Source organism: Neolamprologus multifasciatus, chromosome 23 (genome assembly GCF_963576455.1).
Source record: "Neolamprologus multifasciatus chromosome 23, fNeoMul1.2, whole genome shotgun sequence".
NCBI lineage: Eukaryota > Metazoa > Chordata > Actinopteri > Cichliformes > Cichlidae > Neolamprologus > Neolamprologus multifasciatus.
The window spans coordinates 15,660,758-15,687,558 of NC_140460.1; the positions used below are offsets into that span (position 1 = coordinate 15,660,758).

At 40.5% G+C, this 26,801-nt stretch overlaps 1 protein-coding gene across 3 annotated transcripts in view; it reads left to right on the plus strand.

The window, feature by feature from the left end:
- Nucleotides 1–22,735, plus strand: part of LOC146491267 (pre-B-cell leukemia transcription factor 1) — a 64,868-nt gene extending 42,133 nt beyond the window's left edge. The window contains exons 3-9 of one of the 3 annotated variants that reach the window (XM_085150791.1): nucleotides 5,281–5,525; nucleotides 7,539–7,729; nucleotides 10,789–10,924; nucleotides 12,228–12,387; nucleotides 15,645–15,757; nucleotides 17,373–17,462; nucleotides 19,726–22,735. In XM_085150791.1, the coding sequence (XP_085006917.1) occupies nucleotides 5,281–5,525; nucleotides 7,539–7,729; nucleotides 10,789–10,924; nucleotides 12,228–12,387; nucleotides 15,645–15,757; nucleotides 17,373–17,462; nucleotides 19,726–19,818 (1,028 nt within the window). In that variant the 3' untranslated portion in view covers nucleotides 19,819–22,735. The remainder of the gene's footprint in view (nucleotides 1–5,280; nucleotides 5,526–7,538; nucleotides 7,730–10,788; nucleotides 10,925–12,227; nucleotides 12,388–15,644; nucleotides 15,758–17,372; nucleotides 17,463–19,725) is intronic. The other 2 variants (XM_085150792.1, XM_085150793.1) reach the window with 2 other exon arrangements.
- Nucleotides 22,736–26,801: the final 4,066 nt, after the last annotated feature.

Consider the following 26,801-nt stretch of genomic DNA (forward strand, 5'->3'; position numbering starts at 1 on the left):
AAATAAATATTCCCAGAGAAACAACCGGACAGTTAAACATCCACCTCTCCAAAAGCCAATTGCCCTTGGCTTTTATTAAATATCGATTTGATTTGTAAAAGGCCAGATGTTGGGAAGTTAAACAAATGTCGTGTTCTCCCATTCCAGTTTACTTTTGTCTTCTCAGCCGGTGACATTTTGTCTCTCAGCGTGTACACAGAGCAGTAAAACCACCAACCATTCTCTCCCAATCCATCCACACAGAGACACCATAAATACGTGATTCCTTCCCGGCAAAATCATCTATTGTGCATCCAATTCATAAATTCATTAATAACAAAAGCTACTGTGGTTAAAAAAAAAATCCCATGTTTTTATTAACGCATAAGCAAAGCAATAAAGCCTGGTGCGTGCCTCCTTCAGAGAATTGCTTGTCAACAACAGGAAGGGGGGGGGGGGGGGGGGGGATAAGGCATCGTCTGACAACAAGCCATCTTTGAAACACCTCCAAGAGAGAAATGGCATCCATTAGAGACATACAAAAAAAGGCGTGCTTGTCGACGAGGAGTGGGGGGAAATCTCACACACACACATCCACAGATAATTGTTTATCCCTGAGAGAACCTTCAGTGTTTGTCTGCGGGTGGCTAAGTAAGTTCACCAGCACTATTGGACAGGGAGTGCCCACCAGACCCAAGGCTCGAAATACATTAGGATGAATCAATTAAGCTGCCATTAGCCAATAAAGTGGCCCTCACTGAGTCGTGTAATTATGACCCACAGCAAAGCCAATTTTATGGAAGCACATTATCCCTTTCTTTTCCTTATTAATTGTATTTGTTTGAGATAATCCCTCCATGGTTTTAATTATGCGCTTTAGGTTCAGGGTGGAAGAAATAAATCATCATTTGCTTCAATCACTTCCAAATACTGCAGGTCTGCAGTTTTTTTTTTTTCTTTCACCGTAAGGGAAGCTACCCGTCGCGGGGCAATGACTGCACTGATTAGGCACTTAAATTAAAAATGAATGCAGAAATCCAGATTAACCCCACTCAGAGCAAGTTCCCGTCAGATTCTGCGATAAGATGCCAGGAAGAGCTGATATTATAGGCAGCCAGCTACTTAGCTTGTTCCCAGCTCAGAGGACACTGTAAGTGTGACAATGTGCTGTCAATGAGGGATGACAGTACACAGCCAACATGGCGTAATGCATTGTTCCTTCCTGGGTCCCTCCTGACAGATGCTCTCCAAGACAGCTGGATCAGCAGCAAGAATGGAGCCGGGATACGAGGGGAGGATATGATACGCGGGCTGATTAGCGAAGGTATACACGTGTCAACAAGCGAGGCCTGGGGATCATGTCGGAGTTTGTGTTAATTGTCAGTTTAAGACAGCGTTACCTACCGATTTTGAGCACAATGCAGGGCTTTGAATAAGCAGCATTGCTGGATGCAGTCGTTTTCTTTCCATTTGTCCATGACCTTTCTTATTCGTAGAGAAAAAATGTCAGCCTGCTAGAACTTTTTCTGTTTCCCATCCAAGAGATCTCCTAAGAAATGACCTTCTCTGCAACAGGCACTCTTCTAAGACTGATGTTGGAGGAGCTTCAAGCCAAGTAAAATAAACACTTTGAATGTTAAGCTGGAACTTGGCAGACATGAACTGAATCATTTTTGTGGACACGGGGAATTTTTATGTTCCATTTTCATTTGACAGTCTAGACGTTTTATGGGTTAGGGAAGAAATCTAGTCTAGGACTTTTGCCTGAAACATCTGTGAAGACATGCTGATGTTCTCTGGACTTTTACTCTTTGTTCCTGGACTTGGGAAGCAGGAAACAATATCTTGTCCCATGTGCTTTATGTAAATGTTGAAAAGATCATTTTTATTACAGATGCACCAAATGTAAAGTTCTGGGCCAATTTCAAAACACCCAAACTGTATTATAGTTTTTGTCTTAGCCACTTTAGAGATGTGTCACACATTATGTTGTCTAATGTTTATTCTTCTGTAATCTTTGCTCAAAAACACTGTACTCTGCCTCTGTACTCTCTGTGTATGGCTTGTTTAGTGAGACGCAAATACACAACAGTGGCAGCACAGATTACACGTTTCACAGTTTTACTAAGATTTAGGTGCTCTGTGACCATCTTGGATTGTGAAGTCGAGGTTGCTGGGGGTTCTCCAGCTTTCCGAGTTGGAGATCCAACTTGAGGGGACATTCCAGTTCACACTTAAAATTAATCAGAGCATTCGTTTTAGGGTTACTGTAGTCAGTAATCTCAGGCAGCTGTGCCAAACAGCAATATTTCTGTTAAATTAACAACAACATTTTATGATATTCATCTAATAAAAGCACATTCCCAGTGTTCCTTTAAACGAACTGTCATTGGGAAACCAGAGCTGCTGTAGAGAATGCTGGACTAATGTTGTGTTCTCCTGCTTTGCTAGCAGTTTAATAAATATTGAATAAACTGAATGTCTCATTAATAATAACCAATAACTAACCAACTAATAAGGCAGCATTAGAAAGCATTGTTTTGTTTTTTTGCTGATTTTGGTCTTCATTCCCTCCTTTATCCTAATGAAACAAAGCATCTTCATAACTGATGAGTTAATGAGTGGTTTTAAAGTCTAATACATCATCACACCGTCTGAACAGTTAACTAGAGCAAAAATGATGTAACAAAACAGAAACACCGGCCATTGCCAACATTAATTAATCAAATAGGTCCACTTAAATATCAATCTTCTACTTACACAGCACGTTAACAGGCTTTAATTTTGAAGAGGTGTTATTTAACTCAACTCTTTACATCTAAAACTCAGATAGTTTCAAGTATGGCTTGACCTATAAATCCTGCAACCTGTTTTCAGTTCAGTGTTACCATAATGTAAGTTGTCAGCCTTCTTTTTTCTTCTTTAAGTATGTACTGCTGTGAGATCTTTTCCTACTAAAAATTACTTCCAGAAAGGGCAGCTAGTCCATGGGATATTGTGGTGTGCTCCTATTTTAACACCCACTTTAGATCGGTATTTATGAGGTGGTAAATGTAGAAAAAGTGCCTCTCTGTACTGGTGAGCATTCAAGAGCCGTGGGAGCGGCAGCGGTGGCGGGGCCACTGCTGATGTACGTTAACTAAAGCAGACAGGCGGGTTTAGAGTTTCTGATGGAGCAGGTTTGATTGGGTCATAACGTGGCAGCAGTTGTGACGGTGTGGAGGTAAGGCGGGTGTAAAGCCATCTGAGATTTTCCCCTCTAAGCCTGTCTATACATTACTGGAGTGATGAAAGAGTCTTGGTAACGAGACAGGATGTTTGTACTGTCTTGCCATCTCAAGAGACGTCCTCCCCAACGCCGCCATTTCTCCTCCAATACTCCTCCCACACTCAATCTACCTCCCGCTGAGCCTATGGCCTGAAACCCTGACCTCTTCCACTCGCCAACAGTTGCCATATTTGCATTTCCAGTCCACTTAAAGGCAAAGGTGGGGGTGAATGTGGAAGCCCCCCTCCTCTTCCCCTACGAGTACAGCAGGCTTCATTCTCATCCCACTGACCCCCTGCCCAGGACTACCAACCCGGACAGCAGTCTGGGGTTAATGCACCAAGCACTCCCATTGTCTCTGAATTAATGAAGTGCTCCGTGCCTGTCCCTTCTCATTCAATGACAACGAGACAAATGACAAGTGGTATTGTTTTAAATGGCTATCGACACTCAAGGGGCGCAAAGTCACAGAGTCAGAGCTCCTGTTAGGTCCGATAACGGTAACACCAGCTGCCGTCAGAGTGCCTTCGATGTCCACTCTGGGGTCAATTTGAATGCTAGCAGCACAACGCTTCACACAGGAGAAGGGATTTTATATTGAAATGGATGGTTCTCAGATGGAGGAGGAAGAGTCTGAGCCTGTGTTTTCACCTCAGAAAATGGAAGGTGGGGACTTGGATGTCCTAAAGAATGGCAAGGGAGACCTCTAGTGGTAAAGAGGAGTATACGATCAGATTATTTACTGACGCTATTAATACATAAACCATACTGTTTTAGGTGTGAAATCAGCTCACATCTAAAACCCACACAGGCACATACACAGCTGCAACTCTGAATGAGTGCTGTAAAGAATAAATAAAGTCCTGGTGAAAAGATTAAAATATTGGGGGATCAGATCAGAGTGACTTTCAGAATATTTCTTAAAAGAATTTCCACTTGCCTCAGTGCAATTTCTACTTGATTTAAATGCAAAATAATAGTAAAATTGTACCCATTTTGTTTTTAATTCCCAAAATGATTATAGCATTGTTTTGGAAAAAATGAGAAATTATCTCAAACCTACTCATATATAGAAAAATGTCAACATATAAGGACAAACAAAGACTATTTAAAAAGGTCTGGGGTCCTTTTTTAACCGTGAATTTGGATTTCTCCGTATCAAATGGGAAGAGCAGTTTTCTTTCTGCTTTGTTTGTTTTTAAATTAATGTTAATAGCCATTGAAAGAAGAAAGGTTGACTAAAACAACAGGAAACAAAATATTATTTCAGATGTCGGGTCTTGTCAAAAAAAATTTAAAAATGTAAAAAAAAATAAAAAATAACGACGTAACCCAAGAAAAAATAAACAAATTCCACAACCTAGAAACTGGAAACAGGGAAATATTTGTCAAAACACTTGGTGCTTATTATTCTGTCAGTATATTAACCAAATAAGGGGACTAATTACTTGAGCTCAAGTGAATCTGGCAGCCAGCTGAGCTGATTAAAAAAGGAAGTGTGGGTGACCAGAAGCCTGATGGGAGAGCTGTGCGATTTTTTGGGGGGGAAAAAAAAAAAAAGAGTGGACAAATTGTGGAAAATATCTAAAACATGCTAATCAAAGAAGCTTATGTCTCCAAAAGGAGTGTATCTAATTTGATCATGTGAGCTTCTTTTCATAGATCGTCTTCAGGCCTGTCAAAGTCATTAATTTCTTGGGGTATTTGTGGAGGTAGCTTTGGACGAAAAACAAACGTGAAACCAATTAGGAGGTTGAATTTGAAAGTTGAATAGATAAATGAGAGGAGGCAGCACCATCTTCAAATGGTCCTTTTTTTACAGCAGACCCCATGTTTCCTTCAGTGAGGCAGACTTCAGTCTCCTTCAGCCTGTGTGTCGGTCTTTGTTATACTGCACGGCTCACGCTGAGCTGGTGGATGTGTGGGTGCAGCTCAGGGGTGTCAGCTGCACGGTTGACAGCTTGTTACGGTGCATCACACCGCTGCAGGTGCGACCTTTATGACTGACCTCTGACCCTCTCCTGTCATCGCAGTGCTGAGCATTCGCGGCGCCCAGGAGGAGGAGCCCCCAGACCCCCAGCTCATGCGACTGGACAATATGCTTCTGGCAGAGGGCGTGTCCGGACCAGAGAAAGGCGGAGGTTCTGCAGCAGCAGCGGCTGCAGCGGCCGCCTCTGGAGGGGCAGGGGCCGACAACTCAGCAGAGCACTCTGATTACAGGGCCAAGCTGTCCCAGATCAGACAGATCTACCACACAGAGCTGGAGAAGTATGAACAGGTAAGAGCAGACAATGCACCTTAGACCAACACCTGACAGAGTGGGAAAATAGGGCTGTGACGTATAGAGAATTTCCACAGAACCATAACACACTGATTTTTTGAAATAGTGTTTTTAGTGCACACACACACACACACACACACACACACACACACGTACGACCAGCTTAATGATGTTAGGGAGTTTCCTGTGCATTTGCTGTGACAGCAGGACACATCAAAAGCAACATCACGACGTGCACTTTAATGCCATTTTAGCTTGTCGTGCATCTCCACGTTTTTGTAGCCTGGCACGCACACCACAGCAGGGCTAGAGGCTCAGGCCTGCAAGCACGGTGGTCTCTAAACGCATTTTTTATGATACATAACTGCCAGAGCAAAGAGATTCCCAGACAGCACGGGGAGAAGGATTTCTGCAACAGTTGGAAAAGATGAAAAAGTTCTGCTGAAAACTTTGAAAAAAGGAATGAAGCAGTGATATATTCTGTGCTGCGAAGCCTGAAGCGACTCAAGTTTGAGTCAAGGTTATTGAGCTACAGTTCGATTAAACAATGGTCTTAACTGCCGCTTAAAGCTGCTTTCAGTGTATCCTTAAAAGTCTTTAAATTAAATAAGGTCATAATGAAACATCTTATATGTACTTGTAAGAGCCCTTTAAACTTGAGATGCTGTTTTTATGCAAGACTTGTTCTAATACCTTTTATACTTCGAGTAGCTATTATTTTATGCGGTCCGTATATCTTTCCTCGCGGATTTATGCGTGAACCACAAAAAACAAAGAATGCAATAAGATGTGATGAGCAAGGTTAGGAGATGCACCTGGGGTGACTTGGCAGGGGATGAAACTATTTGAAGGCAGCTTGTAAGCTTTGCCTTGTAAGATGGATCTTGAGGAGGTTCCAGTGTGATTTTAAAAAGTGTGAAACGTGATAGAAAAATAATGTTTAGTAAGCAATGATTTATTTTATTTGTCAAGTAAAATGACCAAAACTTTTCTTAGTTTCAGATTCTCAAATGTGGCAATTTGCAGGTTTATGTGTGATAGAAAATGGAATATTATGAAGTTCCAAGAGTTTGACGAGAAAAACATTTTTTTTACTACTTTATCACATTTTACTTCAGGGTTTTCCAGCTCTGCGCACTTTGAAGATGCAGTCCTTCTACAGAAAGTACAAAATCAGTTCAAAAACTGATTATATATTGCTGAGCTGGTCCATCTTCCTATATCTGCTTTTCCCTCCTGAACTTTAATCCAGATTTTTTACTCCTCGCTGAGGCAGGATCACTCTTAAATCAAGTGGCAACCCTTCGACTGTTTCCTCAGTACGCGTCAGTAAGAATTCACTTTAGACTGTGTCTTTACCCCAGAATAGTCCATCATATGCAGCCTCTCTGTGTATTCCAAGTATAGTCTTGAAGGGATGCTTTAAAGGAAGGGGGTGATTTTCTCTCATTGCCTTGATAACCGATGCATTCATGACAATAGCATCACTTTCAGATGAGGCGAGTAAGACAGATGAACACAGAGATAGACAGACACAGACAAAGCCTGACACGGCGAAATCCAGGGAGAGATCGACAGGAGGAGAGGAAATAAAGAAGAGGCGGCAGTAAGAGGCGCGGAGTCGGAGTGTAATATCGTGGCAGATTCACGGCTGGTGTCACATGGGGGGGTGCGATGAATAAAACGTTGTGGCATGTTCGTCTCTCAGGGTTGGCTATGCTGTAAAAAGTGTGTCTGAGAGGGGAACAGCTGTCATTGGTTCCTCTCAACATACTGCCATCACCATTTCTGTTAAATATGAAATATATCAGTGCTTATATTCCCCCTTGGCTCTGCGAGAAAGCTTGCCCCAGAACTACATTAAGAAAAGCGCACGATTTGTGAATTTTAAATACTCGACTCTGCGCGGCAAATTTGACAAATTGAGGTCTCGTCTGCAGTTTTGTCTGACCTCAAGTGAAGTGTGCTCCTGAACGTAATCCTATGTGTGTGTGTTTATTTTCCCTACAGGCGTGTAACGAGTTCACCACCCATGTGATGAACCTGTTGAGAGAGCAGTCACGCACGCGACCCATTTCGCCCAAAGAGATTGAGCGCATGGTGAGCATCATCCACCGCAAGTTCAGCGCCATCCAGATGCAGCTCAAACAGAGCACCTGCGAGGCCGTGATGATCCTGCGCTCCCGCTTCCTCGATGCCAGGTGTGTGCCTTTGCATACAGGTTCAGGTCGTACACAGCACGCCCTGTGCTGCAAATTACAAAATCCTCTACGTGTGCTCTCCTTCTCTGCCTGATATCCATATGAATGGCTGATGTAGGAGGCCTATCGTGCCATAAACGTGGTGTAACACATGCTGTTTCCCACACATGCTGGACTGGTTTGCATGACTGGGTGCCATTTGGACTTGTATACCCAGCAACACTGGCCAATGAGAGCTTCGTGCATGATCCAAAACACTAACTGCTTCCTTTTTTTTTTAATGTAATCGCTTGTTCTCTTTGATGCGTGCTTTGGATTTGCATACATTTCTCTAAGGATAAATCTCACTCACTGTCTGAGTTGGAGGCATAACATTTAAATGAGGCATGCACTGCCTTACAAAGCTCCCTATCTATTCTCTTGCAAATGATTGTGGTGGTGCAGCAGCGAAGGGGAAGGGAGAGGAAGAGCTTTCGCTGGTTGAGAGGCACTGCCATACTCAGCTCCACTGATTAATCTACTGGCTGCTAGAGCCCATGCTGTGCACATTTACATATTCTCATCCAGGCTTTCGAAGCGGGGGACAGAGATTTTAGCACAAATCTCTTCACCGGTGGATCCACGGAAAGAGATTTTCCAGGGTTCCCCTCCAGCTTATGTAAAGCCCTCTTTAGACGTGGCACACGCAGATATGACCTGATGAGTGCAAGAGATGGAGGGGTCGGTCAACTCATGAGCCACCAGCATGTGATATCTGTCTGCTTCAAGGTGTGGTGTTGGCAGGATATCGCTGGATTCATTTTCATATTCAAAGCATGACAGAATGCGTGTTAGGATTTCCTGCCTTCTCTGTGCTGTAATGCTTTGTTAGCATGGTGGGAAACTGATGCTGAGGTTTTACATGGGTGTAAACACACACACACACAAATCAGCAACATACAATAAAGTTGCAATAAAGTTGAAAATTCAGTTAAAGCTGTTAAAAATACAGGTGAGCTTTAAAAAGCAATTTCAGTGAAGCTGCAGATTTGGTTTGTAAATGAAAAACATCTCAACAACGTAGCCACGCAAACCTTTCACGAGTGATCGAAAAAGTGATCAAAAGCTTATAAAGAGAGAGAATGCAGAGTTATGACTGATAAAGTCAGCAGTTTGAAAAAATTTTGTAACCCGAGTTTCACTGCTGACACCAGAGCAGCACACGTTTTTGACACATTATTTAAAACTGCTCTAAAATTGAAGCGTGGACCTCCGTTCTTTTAACTGTGAACAATGTCAAACGTGGCCATCGAGAGCATTACTACTGAACTGTACATATGAAACATGAACTGAACATTGTAACATATTTCAGTTTGTAGTTTTAGTTTTGTCACCTGCAAATTCTTTATTTAGTTATTATTCTCACTAACTTTATAGCCGTTTTAAAAAACTATTGATCAACCTACTGTACATTACTATACTGCAGATATATCCTTTATCCTTGAAAACAGTGAAGTATTTAATAGTTAATTCCTCCTAGATAAGGTGTAATTAATAAAATAAATGCTAGAGCTGTTCCATATTTGCTGGTGTAATGCAGTCAGAATATCAGATTTTCACCACAATGAAATTTGAAATTATATTATCAAACACAGAGATTACTCCAATTACTATTCAGCGTATTTTATCTCTTTTTTGTGAGTATGAATGCAAAAAAGACGTGCAAATGCACAATTGCACAATTATTTATGATACGTTTAATTGACATCCCTGTGATAATTCTTGAGTTAAATGTTATGTTAATGAATGGGTTTAGGTTTAAACTGCACACTTTAAAACTGTAAAATATGATTTCCATTGTTGTCCTTGAATGATACGTATATATTTAAAAGGAAATAAACACTTAACTTAAAAAAAATCTGTCTAATCACAGAGCAAGTACACAAATCCAGAGCAGTCATAGTCAGTATATTCCCAAAACAGTGTTACGGTTTAAAGTGGAGCCCTACCCTGGCTGGTTTTAACTTCGGTATATCTGAATATTCAGTTGGCAAACACTGCTATTAAACCTTTTAAAAATAGAGACTGTGATTTCTTCTTTATCTCCCAACAATTAATAGTAGATATTGACTTAATTATTATGACCCAGTTATGTGCTTTTATTGCCAGCCCTAATGCTTTCTTCAGATGCTCATAAACAGAGCTGTAGTGCAGCAATTCTGGGCCTAATTGTTCTCTTGAGTCCTGACAAAGTGTCTCAGTGCAAAGCTGCAGCTAAATTGAAAGTTTCTGGTGCAGCAGAGGTTTTCACAAAGGGGGGTAATGTACATCCAAATCAAGGCCAGATAAACCCGCAGAGACCGTGCTGGTGTCAAGCCAACATCACGGATGCTCGGCTTATAACTGATGACTGGCTTGAGTTGGTATCGGCGTGCTGAAAACCACTTCCTCCATATTAAAGCAACCACAATGTTTAATAGGGTGAACTTGCAGAAATGTCATGTTTAAAAGTGAATCCAAGATTTCGGATAAAGTTACATTTGTAGTTGTTGTGCAGTTATTTTAGATTTTTCCGGTGTAGAAATGACTGCCGTCTTATGAATACATTGGAACTAAATGACACTTGCATTGTGGTGCGTAAGTGCCAAGAATACATTTTAAAACTCAGCAGCAATGCATCTTTCCAGAAGTCATGACCTGATTACAGTAAGAATCCACAAACTTTGTCATGAGCTATTTTATGGAGGAACAGTTTTCTTTCTGTCAAACTACAGACAATGAGGGCGAGGCTGGCTAACTAAAGAAAAAAGACACGTCTATCCATCTTTTACAATTTCCCCGATTGTCTCGTCCCATTATATTTAAGAGAAAGCAAACATCTCTGCAGTGGAAAAGTCCCAAACTGTTACCTTGTGGATAAAGGCTGGAGGAGAAATAAGCAAATTTGATTTTGAGATCAGAGCACTTATGACTTCTCGCTGTAATGATAGTTCCCCAGCGTTTCTTACCACTTCCATGTTGTTATCGTTGCTCTAAACTTAATTTTATCCCCGTTTGAACCTTCGCTGTTCTCTTTGCAGACGAAAAAGACGAAACTTCAACAAGCAGGCGACAGAGATCCTGAATGAATATTTCTACTCGCACCTCAGTAACCCCTACCCCAGCGAGGAGGCTAAAGAAGAGCTGGCAAAGAAGTGCGCCATCACAGTGGCCCAGGTACACCGCAGATCACCGCCACCTCACAGCACCTGTAGGAACACTGCCGTACACAGAGTAGCAGGACAAAGACGAGTTTTAATTTGAAGCTGGCGCAGAGCATCTTGGCAAGTAACCTAATAATATGTTTTGTGACTGTCATGAGTACAGACAGCGTCTCTAATCTTTTAGCAGTGCCTTTCATTGAGACAACAAAGGACTTAAAGTATAAATACGCCTTGTCATGAGTCTGTAATCTTGTAAATCAAACCAGACAAAGCTATTTTTGACCAGTGACACAGTGTTCCTATTGAAGTAATGCAAGCTAAGCACAACTCAGCTGTCACAGTTCTTATTGATCTAATCTTATAGTGGATCACATGCACCACTTGCAACATAAATTCTAAATACAGTCCAAGTACTTTTACAAAGTGTGACACAAATGGTGAGAAATCCAGCATACTTTGTGCACGTATTTTTTGGGGGGTAAACTAAGTGAAAATAAAATAGACTGAAGTTTCTAATCGAACATCTTCGAGAAAGCAACTAATTGATTAATCAGCAGCTGCTTCCAGCCTGTGAAATTCAGCGCTGGGATCATTTGAGGCATTTGATGATTAAATCTAACGGTAACTTAACCAACATCTGTCTCGTGGCGAGTGCGAAGACTAAAACACCTTTGCATTCCAGCACTCAGGTTGTTTCACTCCTGTGAGAGTTGATAATACGGAAAGCAATGACAACACCAAGGTAAACAGCGGTTTGTGTTTTGAATCCATCATTTGGGAATGGATTGTTTTCTCAATTGGTTTCATTAATTTCTAAGGAATGATTGGAGGGTGCAGCTGGGCCTGATTGTGGAAGCTGCTCGGTAGCCGAATGATTTGTAGAGTTTCCGTTTCTTGGCCATAATAAAGGAGAATGTTTACCTACTCTGTGCATTGGAAACTTTGCAGGATTGATTTGGTTTTCATTTTAATGTTGTTTATCATTAGCGCTGGGATTACCCCCCCGGCTTCATCTGGGAGTCCATTAGCCGTAATGGGTGTTAGCGGATGTTGACTGATTGGTGCTTGCGTGAGTTCTGATGATAGCTGCAGTCATGGTGACATAATGAGACTGTTATTGGCAATCATTCCATTCTGGCACTAATGCAGATTCACAGCACCAGTCTGTGAAGCCCATACCTCTGACAGAGGCTCTCTGCAGTGTTTTGCATGCCATTAAGGCCATGCAAGCTAAACACTGCCATGGTTTTTCTGAGAGCCTCTGTGTGGTAATATGTCGTGACAATTAAACTATATTCTTTTGTTTGTCTGCTCAGGTTTCCAACTGGTTCGGGAATAAAAGAATCAGATACAAGAAAAACATTGGTAAGTTCCAAGAAGAAGCCAACATGTACGCTGCGAGAACTGCCGTGAATGCGGCTAATGCATCCTCACATGGAAGCCAAGCAAATTCACCCTCAACTCCAAACTCTGCAGGTGAGACAGGAAGTCCCTGGCTCTGCTCAGCTACTAGATATGTGCCTCCTCTGTGTACTACAACTTAGTCAATTTTAGAGTTTTTTCATTGCTGATGCTGGTAATTTGTAAAGGATCAAAAAGTAGATCTGTCAGGCAAACTCAGTTATACATAGAACATGCCTAAAACCTGACAAAGCACCATCGTTACTGCTGAACAAATTAAACATTTCCCCTTCACGACTCTAATTACCCCTCTAGAACAAAAATATGTCCGATTAGACGACCTGAACCCCGTGCCAAGTCTCCATAATCTCACTGTCCTCTTGTCTGGGTCTCAATTAATCCTGTTCTTCATGTATGCTTATTAAACTCGGTATTTATCACGGTCTCTGCTGACACTCTAAGGATAAGTCTGGTAGTATTCTACATTTTTCTTATTTTTGGTGAATAACAGTGGAAAAAAAGACTAACAGTGAATTGACCCCACTTACTTTTCTTGTACAGAGATGATTAACGCTGACGTCTCATCACGATTACCTAATCCTGGGCAATCAAAAAATGTACTTCATATTTTTATACAACTGTTATCCCAAGTGCTGCCAATCAGAGGAAAAAAACGTATCATTCCAACAGAAATACATCAAAACTATTCAGGTTTTCCAGAAAAGTCCATTTTTGCCTTATCCGGTATATAGAATTAGGGTTAACGTTGCCACTATCTATCAAACCATTACATCTACATTCCTTTTTTTACCTTTCATACACACGTTGTAGTTTGTTTTTTTGTTTTTTTAATATACCACCTATACCATGTTCATATGAAAAATACCTGCAACATAAATTTCAATTCACACTTGCTTAAAATGCCTAAAATTTATAGAAAAATGTTAAAGTTGCCTCTTTCATTAGTAGAATGAAGGATTCAAGTCTTACAGGACATTAATATTTAATCAATTTTTTTCTTTTTTTTGCTAAATGTGTAAATAGCCACAGGTGAAATAAAGGTTTTAAAATTAAATACACTACGTGTTTTAATTAGTAGCCTTTATTAAAAACTGCAATGCCCTGCTGTTATGAGATATTACTTATTTTTAGTTAAGAATGAAAGTTAATTTATGTAATCAATTTTTATAGCAATTTTCATAGTGGATATTAATTTGACCTAGGAACACTTAACAAAAACAGTGTTTGGTTTTTACCAAATAACAACGTTAAGATTGAAAACAGAGCGTTAGTTTGCTTTAATGTCTAGCAGTCGTAATTCTGCATTTTAAGCCACAACATTAAAGCTCAGCTCGCATGTTTAGATAGATATATAGAGCTTTAACCTGAATAGTGAAGATGATCTTCAGGCCAGGAGAAATATTATGTAATCATAGTGCAGTGGTTTACACATGTGCCTGACATGTAAAAGATCCCATTCAAGACTGCGACGAGACAAATACCCAAAAGTTCTGTGTCAGGAAAGGCAGCTGATTTAAAAATCTTTGCCAAATCCCTCCTCAGCAGAAGTAGTTCTTAATTCAGGATTAACGTTGAACAGATAAATGACAAATGAAATAGAAATAAGAGAAAAAATATAAAAACCTGTTGACTGCTGTTCCCGATAGTTTAACTACACCCCTGCATGTGGAGTCCAGGTAGCCTCAAACTGACCAGCTTCAGAGTTCAGCGGTAATCCAGTAACATCAAAAGATGTGCAACCTCTAGGTCTGAGGGTGGATCGAAAGGACCACCTGCCTGTGCCTAAATTACCTAAATATCACTTGCAGACTTGACACACATTTAATGGGACTGGCGTGGCAGCCATCTTGGAACCTTGAAATCTTATTAGCCTCTATTCCCCTTGTTATGGCTCCCTCTGGTGATGGATAATCCTCCTAGTACCACACTAAGACTCTGATATGTTGCCATTACTTTGTGATGATTCCCAGGCTGTTTTCTGTCACCGTGACCCCCCCTAGCCACATGTTTATTGTAGTAACAGCTCCCCCTCATGTTAATCAGTCAAAATAAAAAAAATCTTTCCCTGTACTTTTTGCATAAGCGTTATATCATTCTTCTTCTGTGGTATTTTCTCCAGAGGCAGACAAACCCTCTGCCTCCTGTTGACACCAGCACATCCATGCAGTGCCATGTAGTTGTTGCAGTTGCCAACTTAGCGACTTTGTCGCTATATTTAGCGAGTTTTCAGACCCCCTAGCGACTTTTTTTCTAAACAAAGTCGCTAAAAAAAGACGTGAAAGCACATATCGCTTTTACTCTCAACAAGCAGCAGGTGCTGTAACGCAGTCAGTTCTTCTTTTACTCTTATGCTGTTTTGTGGATCAGGTTTAAAACTACTTATAAACACACACACACAAAGTAACTCCACCAGAGTACCTATTTCGGGTCACTTTTGCCGGTCCAAGCCCGGGTAAAGGAGCAGGGTTGGAATTGTGACATTACAAAAAACAATAATTGCTAAAAGAAATTTAATTTGTAGTTCTAAATAAATTCTAAATGCATTTAGGACGTTTTTTGCTCACTTTATGTCTCGTCCACGATGTTATTTCTCTCTCCAGCAGCGTAGGTTACAATTACATTAGCATGACCAATTATGCAAATTAGGCGATGACGTCATTTAGCGACTTCTAGCGACTTTTAGGACAACCAATAGCGATTTTCCTTACTGAGGAGTTGGCAACACTGCATCCATGCTCACTGTACATGTGTGGTCATATATTAATGCTTTACAGGTGTGCTTATACACTTTATGTATTGCATAAAGTAGTAAGAATTTGAAAGAATGCCAGACTTATCTTTTTCTACAGTCCAGTGTTGTTGGGAAATGTTTATCATTTGCTGTCTTCCTTTGATGAAATATCAGACTTAAGAAGAAGAATGGCTTTTTCAGGCTTCTTAAAATGTCTTTTAAATGTTGTATGCTCCAAAAAAACACAACAGCAAGTCACCATCACTAAAGATAGTTTTGTCTTTCAATGAAAGCAGTCCAGGCTACTTGGATGAGGCAGCAACTGAGTGCATTTCTCATTAATCTGGGCTCCTTTCTTAATTCTTTTTTGCTAATATGTAAACAGATTACCTGGTAAAACATATACCTGATACACTACTTCTCTGTCCTCACTTCACCCCCCCTGGTCTAACAGCCTGCACGGCTGCTAGCTAACCCTCTGCATGCTGCTCCTCCAGGCTGCTTCCTGAACGGGCTGACTTGCTCCTCTTTGCTTGCTCTCTGTCTCTCTGTGATTCGACTGCTCCCTCTCTCCTTTCAGGTTCTGGTGGCTCTTTTAACATGTCAAACTCGGGGGACTTGTTCATGAGCGTGCAGTCTCTCAATGGGGACTCGTACCAGGGGGCTCAGGTGGGAGCCAACGTGCAGTCGCAGGTAGGGCCCCAAAGCAGAACAGAAGGTGATACAGGGGCGGATCGAGTACTGATCTTTGTAACGCCAGACTCGTCATACACAGGTTTTAGATTAATTAACTAGTAACTCGGGTAATTTCACCCTCGTAGTATCAGGAAGTCGGTCATCTGATAATGCTTACATTAATTTATATTAGCTTAAAAGAACTGCAAAAATGTGACAGTGCAACTACAGCCAAACCAGCCAATTACAAGGAAGCTAGCAAGACGGACTGCATTGATTCAACCTCAAAAAGCCACGCCCACTGGAGGGGAAACGATTCAGTTGATGTTACACTTTTGTGTTTTAGCATTCAGTATTTAGTTAGCAGTTAGATATCTGTTAGTCAACTATGTTTATCGCCAACTATGCTTTCTGAGTCATCCACATTCCACTGTAATGGAAGTTATGCAACTGTTATTCTCATTTCAAACTCCATTTTTTGTTATTCTTAGAATAGCTTTGCATGAACCACAACATCATCATCTGTATTTACCTTATGCTAGGAGTTGTGCAGCCTTTTAGTTTAAGCTTTGTCTGAAACAATTCAGTTTAGCTCCCTCCCTTGCAATTTCCTCCTGATTGGCCACTTTTATAAATAGGTCTGAACAGCAGTGGGTGGAGCCTCTGTGTTCACGTTATGATCATAGTGTCCCCTCTCAGTGAGAACATCCCGAGCCAAGACTAGAAAAGCATCTGAAATGTTTGCCATATTTAATACAAACAGAAAGTAATGAAATGCATAACAAGTAGCTTTTAACTTACAGAAATATAGGTGTAAAACTGACATTTTGATATTTGACTTATTAACAACAAATAATTACTCTCATTAATAATAATTAAGCACGGTCCTGCCTGAAATAGTCAAACTGATGTGGGTTATACCTGTTGGTACTGTTTTCCATCACCCTGTAGCTTTTGGGAATTTTGATTTTTCTTCTAACAAATGAAACTCACATGGAGGCTTCTAATAACTTGTTTCCCCTCTGATGTGGGCGGGACTTAATTGCCCTCTACCTCTGTGCACTTACTTGTACTCATACACTACTTGTTAACAAAATAAGATTCAGACCCTTTTTCTACAGAATTTAGTGAGACTTGGATAGCATTTGTGGAACTAATAGGGGACCTTTTATTTGTCGTGTTTTAATGATTTCTGCTTTGACTGGCACATGCTGTTAATGACGACTCTTCTTAATCTAAATATCGTTAATCTTGCTGGCATAAGAGCATGTGTTCAACTTATTTTCTAATAAACTTCCTTTTTACCCTTGTCATGCATACCCCCTCCAAAAGAAAACACCCAGCTGCTTACTTTTACCTTGATGGAAAAGAGTCATTAATACCCCAGTCTCAAGGACAGAAGATTTGTCATCCTGTATTCATCCTACAAACAGTTTGATTTCAGCTGGCAAAAACCAAACATCTCTTTATCCTGAATTCCCTTTTTGTTTTGGACTTTGTTGTCTCCAAGGACATACTTGCAGCAGTGTACTCTTGTTGTCTCTCTTGTTGTCTTGTCATCTCTCTCTTTTCTCTTGTGCTTCTCTTGTGTTGACTCTGACCTTGCTTTGTCTGCTCTTTCTGAATGTTTCAGGTGGATACCCTTCGCCATGTTATCAGTCAGACAGGCGGATACAGTGAAGGACTCACAGCCAACCAGATGTACAGTCCGCAGGGCATCAATGTAAGCTTTCCTTTTTTTCCCCTTTGTTTTTCCTTTCTCTCCCTACCAATTATTTCAAAGCCATAGGGCTCAGAATGCCACTTAGTAGGACTTGTCTCCACTCCACGGTCACCTAGTTGATTGCTTCTCTAGCACTCGTGCCACAGGCAGCACGGTACCCACCGTACGCAGGCGTGGTGCTGGCCACACACATGCAGAGCCGCCTTCTGAGCCTGTCATGTTCAATCAGGCCTGGAGTAGCACCTGCAGCCACGTATGGTCAGCCGTGAGAGAGCCGCACAAACAGGTGACACCTCTTTGCTCTGGACTTCAGCTCCCTCTGACCACCTGACCCGTGATTAGCAGCCCCAAAGGCTAGAAGCTCCCGTTAATGCCCCACAGGAGACATCAGCACCGTCCCACTAAAAATAACACCTCACGCTCCTGCAAACGACTCCTTATGTGCCATAGGGGTTTGTCCCCGACGTGTTTGTCTTATTTTTCTGCAGAGTTTGGGTTTAGATGTGGGGGTATGAGGGGTGGGGTGGGGGTTGCTAGCTGGCGGCGGCAAACAGTAGGGAAATTCACAGCGACAAGCCGTGTCGTAAAGGGGAAAATCGATAAGACAGACACAAGGAGAGCAGAGTGTGGACTTGGGACAGCAATCCAAGCGCATTGCTCAGATCATGTTCCTGCCACACTAATGGCCCTGACAGCGAGCCGCGCTGAGGACGAGGACGGTCACAGCCGCGGCTGGGTTCCTCCGCTGTCGTCGTCGTGCCTCACTGGCCATATGATAATCAGATGAAATGTCTCCCATATAAAAACATGTATGTGTATTCAAATAGGCTTCCTGGCTGCTCCGAGCGCATCCCACAGCTAGCTGTGCTAACCCTGAGAGGACGCTAACGTATTCAGGCCCTGTTCTTTCTCAGTCCTTTGACCTCACAGATACGGTTCTCCTTGGACGCCTGCTTGCTCTACCACATCTTACACTGCCACAGTATGCTGTGTTATTCACTTTTATACCCTGTAAAGAAGCTCTGCAATGCATAATGTAGGAGCAGGATATCTGTCTGGCAGCCTGTTTGCCTTTGATTTATGTTGCTAAGGCTGGTAAATTAGGAATCTCTGCTCTTCACTTGCCTGTTTTTTCTCCAATCCATGCACGACAGTTTAGTTTGATATAATATTTTTGCAGATAATAGTAAGTTATGACAAAGCTGTCTTTTGTAGAAAACTAGATTTTTTTCCACTGAGGTATGTCAACCTCTTTTGGCCTTTATTTTGCAGAATTCAGGGCATAGAAGCACTTTTGTTGTAATGTACAATTTACAAAATACATCATAAGTGGTTTTTGGTTTGTCTTTGCATAAAAGTTATACATATATATATATATATATATATATATATATATATATATATATATATATATATATATATATATATATAAAATGGCAACTATATATAAAATGGCTTTTATAACTTCATTGTTAATTAAATGCAGGAACGACCTGTATCCCAAAAAAAAAAAAAAACTGTTTTAGAGGCATGTCAAGACAGACTTTAATGAATTTTGTGTCTAATACAAAAAAGCCTGCTGGATAATGACTGCTGCGGGTGATTACATTATACAATCTGACCCCTCCACTTTTGATTACACATTACAAGCTGTGAAATGAAAGGCTGTCGAGGACCATTTCTAATTTTTCTGATGGTTTTAAATTTGCTATTAACACCCTAAATGCTTTTTAACAGGCCTGTCTCTGGCGGTGAAAAGGACCTCCAGAGTTCTTATTGTATGTTAATTCCTACTGTCAGCATCGTAATTAGTGCATGTTTTGTTTCAGACGCCCTTCCATACAATTTACATATATTCGTATTGTTTAAAATGACAGCAGCAGGAATTTATTTCAAGACGAAATCTTGCACAAGTTGACTTTTCCTCTCTTTATTGTTGTCATTGCTTAAATGAGTGAGTGTGCAGTGTATGATGGGGTAATTCTGTTTCTGCTCAGCTGGAAACACGGCAGTATTTTTTTTTATGTCAGTCTTATTCTGAATTATTAGCTGTAATGTCCAGGCGGCCAATCCAGGAGGCAGTTTGACTTAAAGCTGTGTTTGACTGTGAAGTTCAAAGTATCCCAGCGTTGGTGCACTATCTTGCCCTCAGGACTTCTATTTGTTTTTATCTCAATGTGTTTGAGCTGCATCGAGTAATGAACAGAAGAGCAACACACTCACGCCCCACTTCTGGTTCTCTCTGATTCTTTTCCCCTCCCAGGCAAACGGCGGCTGGCAAGATGCTCCAACCCCCTCATCAGTGACATCACCTACAGAAGGACCTGGAAGCGTTCACTCCGATACCTCCAACTGATCCTCCACCGACCCGCTTCCTCTTGATTCCCACTTTCCTCGATCCACCACAACTCTCCCTTCCAAAACTTATACCCTGACCCCCTTTTTTTGGGACTGGATGGGAAACGGCGCGGCACAGTCGGGGTCTGGAGATGACGTTTTCACCATTACGGATAAAACTGTTCACTTTTCCTATCTGGACCACCGCGGCACCGTTAGAAGCCTGCGTAGGGGACTCATATTCACACCACACAGTTTGTACAGTTTCCACTTGATGTCCATGTTGCCTCTTTGTATTTCTCTTTACAGTATATATTCACACAGTAGGCTCACAGCAGCGTATTGGCCCACATCTTGTAAATTGAGATGCTTTCACACTACCTCTATTCGAAATAATAACATAGCAAACAAAATTTAAACGGCTTCGGTTTTACAAAGTTTCGTATTTTTACAAATTTATCACACACCACATCGAGCCCTATTGTTACACGTCTGTTTTCAATACCAGATTACTTTTCTTTTTTTACCTATGGTGCCAAAGTTCAGCTCTGGAGGTGAATTTTGAAAACATTGTTATCTCATGTCCTTAAATTTCTCATGCCATACATTGTGACATATTATCATTATTATTATTATGTTAGTCCATTTATATTAGTAAGCTGATATCCAAGTATTCAGCCTCGGTTTGTATTGTTTGTATTCAGAACTTCTACAGCAGACACTGACATTTAAGACCTTTTATTGCTTTGTGCCATAGTAGCTATGTTTCAGCTAACACGTGGTACAACAGTGCAGAGCCTTTACAATCTTAAAGCGAGAAATTAAGGAATTGAGCTCAAAGACGTATATATTAAAGCACAATAACATCTACTGATTAAAGTCAAAGGGGAGCATTTGTAAATGTGAAAAAAAAAAAGAAAAACTGTTTAAATCTAACAGTGAGACAAACGGATCCAAATACTGCTGGTAACCAAACAGTAATTCAGTTTTTAAGGTATCATGTCATCAGGATTGAACACATCGCATGTCCTTTCTCATTCATGTATGGAATCACATTTGTGCCAAAAGTCTGAGCATGAGATGAATCATTTTGAGAACAGAAGATTTTTGGTTTTGCTCAACTTATTCTTTTCCAATAAATAAATTGGAAAAGTCAATAAAAATGTGCAAAATTTGATAAAAATAAATAATCGTTTCCTATTAAAGTTTGTAAAACTGGAACATGCTAAAAAATGTAATAGATATGTCTCTGCAATATTCATTTTTTTCTTTTTTCTGTTCAAAATGTCTCACTGAATCCTCAGGATTTAGTCACAAATCGAATCGGCATGTGTTCATCTTGATCTGCCTGACCTGTTTTGTAACCTCTGATAACACCAGAGAGAACGTCTGACGTTAGAAAGTAATTATATTCTCACTTATTCACTTTTTTCTTTGTTTAAAATGACACTACACTCATGAACATGATGCCAATCTGAAATGTGAAATTAAATTTGTGACCTTTGTCGTATGTACAGTACAATGTATACATGCTTACAATAGTCCTCATGAGCATTTGCATACTTTGATACCAAAAAAAAGGCAGAATTTTTATCCTCCTCATTGGGATCAGCTTTATCGAGGGTTTTCTTTTTCCTGTTTTTGATAATTTTAGTATCTGCAGTGCTAGTGAGCATCTCATTATGTTCCAGTACTATGTATCCAAAGCCAAAAAAATGCACTTGGAATACAGTAGTGTTTATATAAATTCAAATGAAAACAAATACCCTGATGGCACACAAATCCAGAAGATGTTTGGATATATTTTTATGTGTCTCCATTTTGCAAATAAGTCATCTTTTTTGTTTCACTTGATATTCTTTTGACTGTTTTTCTTTTTATGCTACCATTATCTGTGAATTGCCCAAGAATGCTCTATATACAGTATGTAGATATGCGCCTTTACTCTTTTTTTGCATCTTTGAATTTGGACAGTAGCTATTTTAACGCAGCCTCTTTGAGTTCCTGTTGGATTTACGGTGAAATCCTTATTCTTTTGTACTCATGTCACATGTTACAACCCTGCGTCCAAAATGGCTACTGTCCCATTAAAGGTGACGTGAAAAGTTAGCGTTAACATTGCCCTCTCTTTGGCTTTTATTTTAGCTGAACTGAACCCTGAGAGAAAATTCAGTCCCGAGATCCCAAACAGACACAAAACAGCCTGAAAACCACAGGTATTTTATTTTAACAGTATTTATTACACACGTATGAAATCATAGATGTCTCAGAGCTTGGGCGTTGAGATCTACGACGGCGTGATGGCAACAGACAAACTCATTTGAATGACTCAGAGCGGCTCCCCTCTTGACTCACCTGCTCAGTATTACAGTCGAGGGGGCGAGCACCATTGAAATGATGCACAGAACCTGCCTCAGTCGTGTCTTTGGAAGTCATTGGAGTGAACTGACAGCGGCGGCCATGCAAGGCAAACACGAGGATTGTTTTTGCACCCCTCAAAAAAAGGCTTAACTCTACTTTTCACATTGCCTGTCAAATATTATCGAAGCTTCATGTAATGATGCTTTTTAGTTTTTGAATATAAAAGGAAAAGAGACATGAAAAGAAAGATGACCAATTTGTAAAACATGAAATGTTTTATTTGTTGCATGTCTTTTTGTTCTTCAATAAAATAACGTACTGCAGTGTTTTGAATGTTAACTTCTTTTTTATAAGGATTTCAGAGTGAAATCGTGGAGCCTTTTTCTTGACAGGTTTTAACTTTTAAGATCTCTGCGTATGTAAAAAGGTATCAAATGGAAAACTATTGTCTTTTTAATTCCGATTCAAAACTTGTTTTCTGTGGAGAAAAATAGCTGAAAGGTGTAGGTTTTATGGTCTCTTAATTTGTACTGGCAATGCGTATTCCAAATAAATAGTTTCTTTTGTTGCATAAACGGTGGTTTTGTCATTTTTCTGGTGAAGTTTTGTATGCTCTTTGTGCTTTTCTCCACCGCAAACTTGAGCGTGGTGTTTCCAGCAGACTTTTGTAACAGGGTCAGGGTCAGAAGTCACTGTAGGATACAAGTTAACACATTGTAGACTTGTCAGTCCAACACCTCTGGATAGCATTGCACGTCTCACTTCCAACTAGGCTGTGGCATGGAGGCATTTTATCACCACTAACATAGCACCGGAGCTTGGCCTGAGCTGCCGAGGGTGTGAAGGGGACATTTTCACAGTTTTCACAGTGAGTGAAAGCTGTGTGCTCCCGGCAGACAGACACCTCCTCTATCCCCCGCCACCCTTCCCCACACCCAGCGCTCCCTCTGAGGCATGGTTAATGTGCGTTCCCTGAAAGAGGCGGAATCCACACTTATCTCTCTCTTCCAGATAAACCAGACAGGATGTCTGATTCTGCTTCTTCAATTCATCCCTCCTCTGGAAAAAAAAATAAAAAGAAGGAAGGGGCTGAAACATGAACTTGTGGATTAGGAAGAGGTTCCCAGGAGCATCCAAAATCAGGGAGCGTGACAGAGACTGTGGGAGTGACATATGCAAACATGATCAAGTGTAATTACATGGAGAGGCCTCCTTATTTCTATCAAAGGGTTTCTTTTAGCCAGTGTTTCAGGAATGAAAGGCAAAAAGTGCTGGACGTGTAGCTTTAATTTATTCATGTTCTCCTGCAAACCAAAAAAAGGCATTGTGAGACTGATTCAGTCATTACATGGTGAAAAGGTGTAAATCCCATTCTGAGTAAAATCGCTGTGCATTCTTTTGAATGTCTGAGTCCTTTAACAAAAAAAAAGGCTGTAAAACATACTGTACCGTGACAAATGCACTGCAGGTTTTTATGAAGACTACACTGATCATTGTTCATTTTACATCATGAAAGTATAAATCCAATCAGCAACAGAATCTGGACCACCTTAACTCTTTTAACCTTACCTTGGGAAGGGATTTAGATTAAGAGCAATTAAAGAACATTACCCTTTTTCTTTCTTAAAAACCTAAATTGAACTGGTTTAAATCCTTTTCAAAACTAATAAGAATCTATTGACAGGTATTATTATTAGGTTAATAAGGGCATACCATTCAAAGTAAGCATTTAGTTGGTGATTCGCAAGTTAAAATCTTTGCTGTCCTGGTTAAAACTCATTAATAAGCAACGGTTTTTAATGTATATGATACCTGTTATATATTAAGTTTGTGAGGAAACATTTTCCTACCTTTTCTCATTTCACCAACATAAAAACAAAAGGCACAGAGAAAGAAAGAAAGAAAGAAAGAAAATCAAAGTCCCCCTTTCATTTTGCTGCTCCTGGTATTGTACCTGCTAGTTCATGTGCTGTCAGTTTTGTTTAATGACAATGCACAACAGAGCCACTGGCAACATATCTACACTGCCCCCTGGTGGCTAGGTGCTGTAGAGATCATAAACCCCGCGCCGCCTGTAAAATAAGTAGTTGTTAACGTGTCTGTTGAGCTATGTTCAGGAATTATACTCAAAACATGACGAAGGGCTGTTCCTTAATTAACTGTGCAATTTATCCTTAATTAACTGTACCAAAAACGATGTCGTTCTACAGTAATAAGTTTGTGCTGATAAATAGTAAGTCATGTCGTTACTACTATGTTAAGAGCACAGATAGCAAATTGGTAGTTGATGCACATGTGGCTAGCTGGTTGGTAAATTATAAATATAGACTGAGCATTCATGATGGCTCATGGCAGTTGTCCATCTTAAATCGAGCGATTTAAGCTGGCATATAGCTGGCATATCACCTGGGCTGAGGTGGAATCTCAACATCTCATCTCCACCAATGACCGTTTAAAAAGACGGGTGTAGTTTCCGACTGTGAAAGATGAAGCCAGCAAGCAGGTATGGGAGGAGCTGTGTGTCAGCAGCAGTAGTGACGGTAAATTCGATTCTTTTTACTGAATCGTGCTTTAATGAGTCACTCACCAAAGTGAATCGGTTTTCTTGAGTCATTTGAGTCACTGACTCAGTTGACCAGAGACTGCAAAAATGTATATTTTCACTCAAACTTAATTTGTTTCTCTTTTAATGTAAATCCTACTGCTAAGATGAATTGTAAAAGAAAACAACTATTTTATAGAGCAAAAAAATTCTAAAGGGAACATTTATTTATTTTTATTTTATTTTATTAGTATTTTCCTTAAATGTGTCAAATATATTTTCTCATCTAAATGTCCACTGAGCTGTGAGCCAGGGGGCGGTAATGCGCCTTAACATTGGTTGCCAACAAAGAAGAAGAAGAAGCTGTGAGCCAGGAGGGAGGGAGTGAGGGTGAGTAACTCAAATGTGCTGTTAGCATGTTAGCTGAGCGATGCTACTGTGAACCGAGGAGCTATTGTCTTGATGTGAGCTTCTACTCAGGGTTTTTTCTTCCAGTTCAGAGCAGAAATGTTTTTGTTAAGAAACTGGCTGTTGTTTTTTTCCCCACAATTTTAATTATAAGCTAGATATATTTCTACTAATGGAATTAGTTTGCTAACAGCAAAAGGGATGAGTCAGTGAGTCAGTTGCGCTTGTGAATCATGATTCACGAGTCAGTAGAGTGATTCCCGAGTATTGAACGATTCGTTCACGAATCGAACATCACTAAGCAGCAGCAAGGACAGCCAGGTAAAAAACATGCAGCGATGGGTTAGTGTTTCACCTGAAGCAAAGCATTACTTCACACTGTAACAGCCAATCATTGAGAATATAAATTACAGTAGTCCCTAGTTTATCGCGAGAGTTACGTTCCAAAAATAACCGTCAATAAGTGAAATCCGCGAAGGAGCAAACCTTATTTTTTACAATTGTTATAGATGTTTTAACCCTGGAGAAGCCATGGGGTCAGATCCGACCCCATGGGTTCTCCAGGGTTAAGGCCGTAAAACACCCCACTACCCACTTTATACACTTTTCTCTTTTGTTTAAACTCTCTCAAAGTTCAAACCTTCGTAGAAAAATAAGTCCAGTATTATAGAATGAAACTAAAGGCACCTGCAGGTGACGACGTTTCGTCGACATTGTTTTGTTTGTTGGGGGGGAAACTTACAAACATACAGTACAGCACTTCAGAGTCGCACTGCTAGCGATCGAAGATTTGCGTAAATTTGACAAGCTGAACGCATTCTGTACTGTACAGGAGACAAGGTCTACAGCCAATCAGGAGGCGGAACACAATGCGCTGTGTTCTGGTGTGTGTGGGTGTGGGGGTGTGTGTGTGTGTGTGTGTGGGGGGGGGGGGGGGGGGGGGGGCGCAACAGGGGGTAACTCCTGTGGCTGCAAAAAGAAGTCCAATAGTCTAAACGTCTGTTAGAAAATACGTTGAGCTCCCTTTACCCCCTGACCTCAGTAAACACTTTCCAGATGACTTTAGGGTCTCAGTCACTAGATTTGAGTCTCAATTAATACATGACATTTCTAAATAAAAAATATGTTTTCATTTGTTTTGTTTTTTATTGGCTGTTATGGCACTAAAGTTCTTATTTAGTTTACTCTTTCTGTGTACAGCACTTTGTGACTGTTTGCCTGTGAAGCCCTTCGTAAATAAACTTTACTTACTAGAGTCAAATCAGAGATAAAGCAGTGTTAGCTCTACCTTGTCTGCTGCCGTATGAGTGTGTAGCATTCCCATCAGATCTGTCACTTGTGATCTCTGGTAACTGTCAAATCACTCAGCTTGAGGATTCATAGCAGGACTCTGTAACCAATGGGTGATGTCACAGTCTGGATGGACTGTACATGTTGATCACTACTGTACAGACTCTGATGATATAATGATGATGATGCAAATGGTGTAAAATGTCTGTATCCGTTTCCCAAAATTCCTGCTGTATTTTTGTGCACTGAGAGGAAGTAACGATTGATTGTCTGAATAATGATTAATTAATTGAAAGGCATTTTCTGCTGCTTATAGGGAGCTTGGTCACAGTAGCAGCAGGGTAAAACTTTAAATAGCCAGCACCTATGTAGTCCTTTTAAACTTTGCAGTGTTATAAAGT